The following is a 10000-nucleotide window of genomic DNA, read 5'->3' on the forward strand; positions in this document are numbered from 1 at the left end:
CTGCAGACAAAATGTACAATTAAAAAATGATTTAGTAGAGCCTAATTGTCATTATATATGTATAAATAGTGCAATATTTAATGCACAACACATAAACAGACCACAATCTATGATATTGAATTTGATAATTCAGTAAATGTTATTAATATATAAATATATGAGGATGATGTAAAGCAGGTTTGTTCATGTGATGAGGTTCAGTCTTCTTGTGTTCAGAGATTCAGGGCGGGGCGACAGATGCGCGCGTCTCAAACCTCGCTTCACTGCCTAGATAGTGAACATGTGAACAGTGTGTGCGCGTCACCGGGGATCAGAACCGAAGCCTAGACAGTGAACAGTGTGTGCGCGTCACCGGGGATCAGAACCGAAGCCTAGACAGTGAACAATGGAGGATTAGAGACGCGACCAGACAGACACAAACCAGAGCATCAGAGCCTCCTCGCGTCTCCATCATTCCTCCGTCCCGCAGAACCGAACACACACACCGATACCGGGAACACCGAGCCGAACACACCGATACCGGGAACACCGAGCCGAACACACCGATACCGGGAACACCGAGCCGAACACACACGCCGATACTGGGAAAACCGAGCCGAACACACACGCCGATACTGGGAAAACCGAGCCGAACACACACGCCGAGCCGAACACACACGCCGAACCGCACACACCCGATCCCGGCCGATGGACGGAACACACGCGCTCTGACGGAGATCTGCACTCGTGGATGTTCGGCTCGGTTCGGAGGTTCGATCGCTCGCTATTGTTCGGATGTGCGACGCTGAGAATCAAAGAGTCCGATTGATTCCCGAGCGAACATGATTTATTCTGCTCTCCGATGGGGTTCATCGCCTTGCTGCTTCATCTTCATCTTCATCATCATCATCATCATCATTCAGGTGCGTGTTATCTTCTAATCTATAGGTATAAATGAGCGGTTACATGGAGCGTTCATTACACACGCGCGTCATTAAATCAGCTCGTGTCTGGCTAGATGTGTGTGTGTGTGTGTGTGTGTGTGTGTCTGAACTGATGCGAGTACACGATCAGAATCTGCTACAATATTCCTGCAGGCGAATCTGGGTCACACAGATGAACGTGTTTGTGGATGTGTGTGTATGTTTGTGTGTGTGTGAAGCATCAGTCGGCTTTCACTCACGGTTCCTGCCGCACAGGAAATTAAACATTTATTCAAAAAACAAACAAAAAAACAATATTGTATATGATAATTGTTATTATGCAAATATTATTATTATTATATTTTTATCGGGATATTGATAATAATAATAATAATTATTATATTTTTATTGGGTTATTATTATTATTATAATGCTATTTTTATCTAGATATAATTCTAATTATTATTAAACAAGTGATATAGCTTATAAAAGGCTTAAAGCTAATTTAGAATCAGCATTTTTCAGTCAAAGTCTGCAGGAATTTTCCAGTCGATTTCAAATGTGCGTGTGTGTGTGTGTGTGTGTGTGTGTGTGTGTGTGTGTGTGTGTGTGTGTGTGATTGATTGATTGGGAAAGACACTGAACTGAGAGTCAGACATGACTCAGGATCAGTGAACATGACTTTATGAGTGACACAGTTCAGCTCAGGCCTTTGAATCAGTCGTTTACTGTATAGATATGAACATGAACTCATGATTAATGAAGGATTGCAGTCTTTCTCTTCACTGGATGTTGTTTGATGACACTTGGTGGAAATCATGGTGTGAAAAATTATGATCATATGATGTTACAAGTGAGAATGTGTTGTTTTTGACATCCACCTGTGTGTGTGTGTGTGTGTGTGTGTATAATTGTGAGTGTGTGTGTGTATAATTGTGAGTGTGTGTGTGTGTGTCTGTGTGTGTGTTTGTGTGTGTGTGTGTGTGTGTGTGTGTGTGTGTGTGTGTGTGTGTGAGTGTGTGTGAGAGTGTGTGTGAGTGAGTTTGTGAGATGAGAGTTTGTGAGTGTGTGAGTGTGAGCGTGTGTGTGTGTGTGTGTGTGTTAGTCAGCCATCAATAATCACACATGATCTTCAGTTGTTCCCTCAGTGTGTGTGTGAAGCTCTTCAGGTGATGGAGAAGTTGTGATGTGGTGGAGACGTTGTGGTGGAGAAGTTGTGATGTGGTGGAGACGTTGTGGTGGAGAAGTTGTGTTGTGATGGAGAAGTTGTGGTTGTGATGGAGAAGTTGTGTGATGGAGAAGTTGTGATGTGATGGCGAAGTTGTGATGTGGTGGAGAAGTTGTGATGCGATGGAGAAGTTGTGAGTTGTGATGTGATGGAGAAGTTGAGTTGTGATGGAGAAGTTGTGATGTGATGGAGAAGTTGTGATGTGGTGGAGAAGTTGTGATGTGGTGGTGAAGTTGTGATGTGATGGAGAAGTTGTGATGTGATGGAGAAGTTGTGATGTGATGGAGAAGTTGTGATGTGATGGAGAAGTTGTGATGTGATGGAGAATTTGTGATGTGTTGGAGAAGTTGTGATGTGTTGGAGAAGTTGTGATGTGTTGGAGAAGTTGTGTTGGAGAAGTTGTGTTGGAGAAGTTGTGTTGGAGATGTTGTGTTGGAGAAGTTGTGATGTGATGGAGAAGTTGTGATGTGATGGAGAAGTTGTGATGTGATGTTGTGTTGGAGAAGTTGTGATGTGATGGAGAAGTTGTGATGTGATGGAGAAGTTGTGATGTGATGGAGAAGTTGTGATGTGATGGAGGAGTTGTGATGAAGTTGTGTTGTGGAGAAGTTGTGTTGTGATGGAGAAGTTGTGTTGTGATGGAGAAGTTGTGATGTGATGGAGAAGTTGTGTTGTGATGGAGAAGTTGTGATGTGATGAGAAGTTGTGTTGTGATGGAGAAGATGTGATGTGATGTTGTGTTGGAGAAGTTGTGTTGGAGAAGTTGTGATGTGATGGAGAAGTTGTGATGTGATGTTGTGTTGGAGAAGTTGTGTTGGAGAAGTTGTGATGTGATGGAGAAGTTGTGATGTGATGGAGAAGTTGTGATGTGATGGAGAAGTTGTGATGTGATGGAGAAGTTGTGATGTGATGGAGAAGTTGTGATGTTGTGTTGGAGAAGTTGTGTTGGAGAAGTTGTGATGTGATGGAGAAGTTGTGATGTGATGGAGAAGTTGTGATGGAGAAATTGTGTTGTGATGGAGAAGTTGTGTTGTGATGGAGAAGTTGTGATGTGATGAGAAGTTGTGCTGTGATGGAGGAGTTGTGATGGAGAAGTTGTGTTGTGATGGAGAAGTTGTGATGTGATGGAGAAGTTGTGTTGTGATGGAGAAGTTGTGATGTGATGAGAAGTTGTGTTGTGATGGAGAAGTTGTGTTGTGATGGAGAAGTTGTGATGTGATGAGAAGTTGTGTTGTGATGGAGAAGATGTGATGGGAAGTTGTGTTGTGATGGAGGAGTTGTGATGGTGGAGGAGTTGTGATGGTGGAGAAGTTGTGATGGATGAGTTGTGATGGATGAGTTGTGTTGTGATGGATGAGTTGTGTTGTGATGGATGAGTTGTGCTGTGATGGATGAGTTGTGTTGTGATGGAGGAGTTGTGTTGTGATGGAGGAGTTGTGTTGTGGTGGAGGAGTTGTGTTGTGGTGGAGAAGTTGTGTTGTGATGGAGAAGTTGTGTTGTGGTGGAGAAGTTGTGTTGTGGTGGAGAAGTTGTTGTGGTGGAGAAGTTGTGTTGTGGTGGAGAAGTTGTGTTGTGGTGGAGAAGTTGTGTTGTGGTGGAGAAGTTGTGATGGTGGAGAAGTTGTGTTGTGGTGGAGAAGTTGTGATGGTGGAGAAGTTGTGTTGTGGTGGAGAAGTTGTGATGGTGGAGAAGTTGTGATGGTTGTGATGGAGAAGTTGTGGTGGAGAAGTTGTGTTGTGGTGGAGAAGTTGTGATGGTTGTGGTGGAGAAGCTGTGATGGTTGTGATGGAGAAGTTGTGGTGGAGAAGCTGTGATGGAGAAGTTGTGATGGAGAAGTTGTGTTGTGGTGGAGAAGTTGTGATGGAGAAGTTGTGATGGAGAAGTTGTGATGGAGAAGTTGTGATGGAGAAGTTGTGATGGAGAAGTTGTGATGGAGAAGTTGTGATGGAGAAGTTGTGATGGAGAAGTTGTGATGGAGAAGTTGTGATGGAGAAGTTGTGATGGAGAAGTTGTGATGGAGAAGTTGTGATGGAGAAGTTGTGATGATGGAGAAGTTGTGTTGTGGTGGAGAAGTTGTGTTGTGGTGGAGAAGTTGTGATGGAGAAGTTGTGTTGTGATGGAGAAGTTGTGTTGTGGTGGAGAAGTTGTGTTGTGGTGGAGAAGTTGTGATGGAGAAGTTGTGATGGAGAAGTTGTGATGATGGAGAAGTTGTGTTGTGGTGGAGAAGTTGTGTTGTGGTGGAGAAGTTGTGATGGAGAAGTTGTGATGATGGAGAAGTTGTGATGATGGAGAAGTTGTGATGATGGAGAAGTTGTGATGATGGAGAAGTTGTGATGATGGAGAAGTTGTGTTGTGGTGGAGAAGTTGTGTTGTGGTGGAGAAGTTGTGATGGAGAAGTTGTGTTGTGATGGAGAAGTTGTGTTGTGGTGGAGAAGTTGTGTTGTGGTGGAGAAGTTGTGATGGAGAAGTTGTGTTGTGATGGAGAAGTTGTGTTGTGGTGGAGAAGTTGTGATGGAGAAGTTGTGATGGAGAAGTTGTGATGGAGAAGTTGTGATGGAGAAGTTGTGATGGAGAAGTTGTGATGGAGAAGTTGTGATGATGGAGAAGTTGTGTTGTGGTGGAGAAGTTGTGTTGTGGTGGAGAAGTTGTGTTGTGGTGGAGAAGTTGTGATGGAGAAGTTGTGATGGAGAAGTTGTGATGATGGAGAAGTTGTGATGATGGAGAAGTTGTGATGATGGAGAAGTTGTGATGTTGTGATGGAGAAGTTGTGATGTTGTGATGGAGAAGTTGTGATGTTGTGATGGAGAAGTTGTGATGTTGTGATGGAGAAGTTGTGATGTTGTGATGGAGAAGTTGTGTTGTGGTGGAGGAGTTGTGATGGAGAAGTTGTGATGGAGAAGTTGTGATGGAGAAGTTGTGATGGAGAAGTTGTGATGGAGAAGTTGTGATGGAGAAGTTGTGATGGAGAAGTTGTGTTGTGGTGGAGAAGTTGTGTTGTGGTGGAGAAGTTGTGATGTGGTGGAGAAGTTGTGATGTGGTGATGGAGAAGTTGTGTTGTGATGGAGAAGTTGTGGTGGAGGAGTTGTGATGGAGAAGTTGTGTTGTGATGGAGAAGTTGTGTTGTGGTGGAGAAGTTGTGATGTGGTGGAGGAGTTGTGGTGGAGAAGTTGTGTTGTGATGGAGAAGTTGTGGTGGAGGAGTTGTGATGGAGAAGTTGTGTTGTGATGGAGAAGTTGTGTTGTGGTGGAGAAGTTGTGATGTGGTGGAGAAGTTGTGATGTTGTGATGGAGAAGTTGTGTTGTGATGGAGAAGTTGTGTTGTGGTGGAGAAGTTGTGATGGAGAAGTTGTGATGGAGTTGTGGTAGAGAAGTTGTGTTGTGATGGAGAAGTTGTGATGGAGAAGTTGTGGTAGAGAAGTTGTGTTGTGATGTGGTGGAGAAGTTGTGTTGTGATGGAGGAGTTGTGGTGGAGGAGTTGTGGTGGAGAAGTTGTGTTGTGATGGAGAAGTTGTGATGGAGGAGTTGTGATGGAGAAGTTGTGTTGTGATGGAGGAGTTGTGGTGGAGAAGTTGTGTTGTGGTGGAGAAGTTGTGTTGTGGTGGAGAAGTTGTGATGGTGGAGAAGTTGTGTTGTGGTGGAGAAGTTGTGATGGTGGAGAAGTTGTGATGGTTGTGATGGAGAAGTTGTGGTGGAGAAGTTGTGTTGTGGTGGAGAAGTTGTGATGGTTGTGGTGGAGAAGCTGTGATGGTTGTGATGGAGAAGTTGTGGTGGAGAAGCTGTGATGGAGAGGTTGTGATGGAGAAGTTGTGTTGTGATGGAGAAGTTGTGTTGTGGTGGAGAAGTTGTGATGGAGAAGTTGTGATGGAGAAGTTGTGTTGTGGTGGAGAAGTTGTGATGATGGAGAAGTGATGATGGAGAAGTGATGATGGAGAAGTGATGATGGAGAAGTTGTGATGATGGAGAAGTTGTGATGATGGAGAAGTTGTGATGATGGAGAAGTTGTGATGGTTGTGATGTTTCATGTTCAGGTGTTTCTCCAGTGATCTATCGCTGCTCGTGTGTTTTGAGCTCAGAATAACAAATATCTGATTGTCCTACAATAATGTTTTCATAAATCATCTGTTTGCTCTCAGTAATGACGAGGTCTGTTCGATTCGGACTTTAGTTCACACCATCAACTCTTCATTATGATTCCTGTTTGGTTGCATAAAGATGATTTTGAATCTGTTTTTATCACTGCTCCGGTTATGAACTTCAGTAGATGTGGAGATGAAATGCTCTTAAATCATCTTGGGTTTGTTTAATATGACGTTCACACACTTTACATGTCATTGAAGTTTCAGCACTTGAATAGTTAAAGCTGCTCTGAAGTGTCGAGCTACTAGTTATTTAAACTGACGCACGATATATCGCCACCATATCGCTATCGGCCGATATATGTTCATTTTTACTGTTATGGTTATCGGCCTGATAAGAAAATTTGGCCGATATATTAAAGCCGATAAATAATGTATTATTTCCTTCAGCTGAGACTCTTCAGATGCGACTGCTCATCATGATGGATTTGAAGTGCTTGAAATATGATTGGAATCACTTAAAAAAGGAAATTACGGTTCAGTGCAAGTCTGTCATATCGGCTACATAACATCATAATGAGAACATTATTATAATTGTGTGTTTGGGACGAGACTTTTAATGGTGAGATTTTGTTTTTAGAATCAGGCTCTCAAAAATGATATAAAAACTTGGGTTTTGATTTATCAGCCAATATATCGGTTATCGGCTTTCAAATATAAAGAATTATCGGTTATTGCAGCGGTCCCCAACCTTTTTTGCGCCACGGACCGCTTTAATAACAGACAATATTTTCACGGACCGGCCTGTAAGGTGTGGCGGATAAATACAACAAAATAAAATGATACGACCGGCATACGACCGGGTATTTTTTAAATATAATAATAAACGTGAATCCAATATGTAGGCATACTCGCAACTTTATTAGCAGCGTCCTCGTAACATCGTGCCTAAAGACAACTGAGAAAGCCCGAACACAAACAAAATGCCCCCAAAAGAAAAAAATCTCCATGTTTTCGGTGCTGATGCGTTCATGTCACATGTGAGGGTGGCGCTGCCAATAAAGCACCTAAAAGCTGTTACAACGAACCGGCAAAATGAATGATTATGAATATGTCAAATATAGCAGGAGACATTTCAATTGTTTACTAATAAACAAGTGTTTTCTGTGTCAGTGTCGGCTGCAAAGATGAAGTTGACGATGCTGACTCGCGATCTTCACAGTGAACGCGCCAGAGAGAAATGCACATTTCATACGGATGACACAAGCAGAGAGTCTGTTTTCTTTCGTTTTGAATTGTTCTGTTTAAAAGTGGACATTTCCAGCTTTCTATAGAGATATGTCTCAGGTCTGTGAGGCGAGTAGGCTACCTTACGCTGAGTTTCGGTTCATTTATGAGACCAGCTCCAGTTCACGTGTCGTGATTATCTATTTTCTAATATATTTACTTCTTATTTATTAAATCCAGGCAATTGGTTGATGAAACATTGATTAAAATTAAGATACAATTAATACAAAACGACGGCTTTGTGCTTTCTGCTTGAGGTCTCTGTGAAAGTTTTAAAGCAGTCTTTTAGTGCCGCTTTCAGAGCGCTCACGTCCGTAACGGAGAACTGTCCCGTCCGTAACGTTTTTTTTTTTGTGTGAAATAAATTTCTTAATAAATGCGACTTGTAGTCCAGTGCGACTTAGGCTATATATGTTTTTTCTTCTTCATGGCGCATTTTTTGACTTATACTCCGGAGCGACTTATAGTCCGGAAAATACGGTAAGTTATTTATTCTTTCTGTGCGGCCCGGTACCAAATGTCCCACGGACCGGTACTGGTCCGCGGCCCGAGGGTTGGGGACCCCTGGGTTATTGGACACAATTTTCATATCAGTGCGTCTCTAATTTTAACCAGGCACTGGATTATAGCACTGGATGAGACCGTAACACTGATCTGAGGTCAGTCTCGCTCTTCTACATCAGACGCATGGAGATGAAGATCATGGGATTAGTTAAACGTGTGTGTGTGTGTGTGTGTGTGTGTGTGTGTCTGGATCTGAAACGCTCCTCTTTCATCCATCAATACATTATACATGAACCATCAGTGATTCGCTGCTCATCCCATAAACGCTCCATCAGCAGAATGACTGTCGGAAAACGGGAACGCCAGTGATAGTCTGGAGAGACTTCAGCGGGAAATCTTTATTAAACCTTCAGGCATTCAGGAGTTTACATCATCATTAGAGTTGGGAATCGAAAATCAAATGGAATACTTGAGGTCTGGAATCGGATACTTGTTATAAAATTACAATTTCGATTCCTTTGTGAGCATTTCAATATGAGTTTAAACACTGAAGTGTGAGAGACTCAGTGTGTTCGTGTGTATCAGTGTATTGGATCCGTGCAGCTCTTAAAGTGACAGTCATAAACTGCAGTTATTTTACATTTGATTACAGTTTCTGCACCTGAAAATTTTAAAACACTGTTTATTTCAATTGTATTTTTGTTCAGTTTTAACTTTTGTTGCGATTGCTCATTTTTTATTTGTTCTTTTTTAATAACTGAGTGTTTATTGTCTTTAATAATGCTTTAGTTTATATTAGTTAGGCTAGTTGTTCTTCTATGGTGTTTTTAAACCACAGGCAAACGCTCCGTGTGTAAGTGTTCTGATATTCAGCCACAATTAAATGTTTTGCAATAAGACTGAATGTGAATGATTTCTAAGGTTTTATTTTTTTTTGTTGCATTATTGGAATCAAAATAGGAATCGGAATCATTAAAATTGAAGCGATCCCCAACCCTAATCCTCATATAAATGTGTGTTATGATTTCCAGTAGTTGGCTGATATTGTACAGCAGTGAGAGACGTGTGAGTTTGAAAAGCCCCTTCAGCCGCTGAATGTGTGTGTCATTGATGCTCTTTGTCATCATTCATGAACACACAGGCGGCCATTGAGCGCGTCGTTCGTGACGCTCAGTGTGTTTGGATGAAGACTGACACACACACTCCGGCTTTCACTGAGGATCCGCTGGGATTCGCTGATGCAGAAACCACTGCGACTTCAGCTGTGTTTCACTCATTCAGGATCGGGTCTGTCAAACGCCCGACAGAAAGAGAAAATAGAAGAGTTTCCTGCTAAAGGAACTCTATTGAATGGTTTAGCTTGTTTCCGCTACATAATAAATAAGAATAAAGATAATTGTGACTTTTTATCTTCAATTTTGACTTTAGAACTCTTAATTTTGAGTTTTTATATACTCTATAACTCATATTTTTGAGTTTATATACTCTGATAAATTGTAATTGTGAGTTTATACAGTATATAACTCATTGTGAGTTCATATACTCTATAACTCATATTTTGTAATTATGTTTATATACTCTGTAACTCATATTTTTGAGTTTATAGTCTAACTCGTATTTGTGTTTATATAGCCTACTCTATAACTCAGATAACTCGTAATTGTGTTTATATACTCTATAACTAGTATTTTTGAATTTATATACTCTATAACTCATATTTTTGAGTTTATATTCTCTATAACTCATATTTTTGAGTTGATATACTCTATAACTCATATTTTTGAGTTGATATACTCTATAACTCATATTTTTGAGTTGATATACTCTATAACTCATATTTTTGAGTTTATATACTCTATAACTCATATTTTTGAGTTTATATTCTCTATAACTCATATTTTTGAGTTGATATACTCTATAACTCATATTTTTGAGTTGATATACTCTATAACTCATATTTTTGAGTTTATATTCTCTATAACTCATATTTTTGAGTTTATTTTC

General features: G+C 41.1%; 1 protein-coding gene across 2 annotated transcripts in view; it reads left to right on the forward strand.

Moving 5' to 3' along the window:
- Window positions 1-273: 273 nt before the first annotated feature.
- Window positions 274-10000, forward strand: part of ptpro (protein tyrosine phosphatase receptor type O) — a 58634-nt gene continuing 48907 nt past the window's right edge. For both annotated transcript variants that reach the window (XM_084407885.1, XM_084407886.1), the window contains exon 1: window positions 274-902. In XM_084407885.1, the coding sequence (XP_084264011.1) occupies window positions 822-902 (81 nt within the window). In that variant the 5' untranslated portion in view covers window positions 274-821. The remainder of the gene's footprint in view (window positions 903-10000) is intronic.

The sequence above is a fragment of the Rutilus rutilus genome, assembly GCF_951802725.1.
Source record: "Rutilus rutilus genome assembly, chromosome: 4".
Classification (NCBI taxonomy): Eukaryota; Metazoa; Chordata; class Actinopteri; order Cypriniformes; family Leuciscidae; genus Rutilus; species Rutilus rutilus.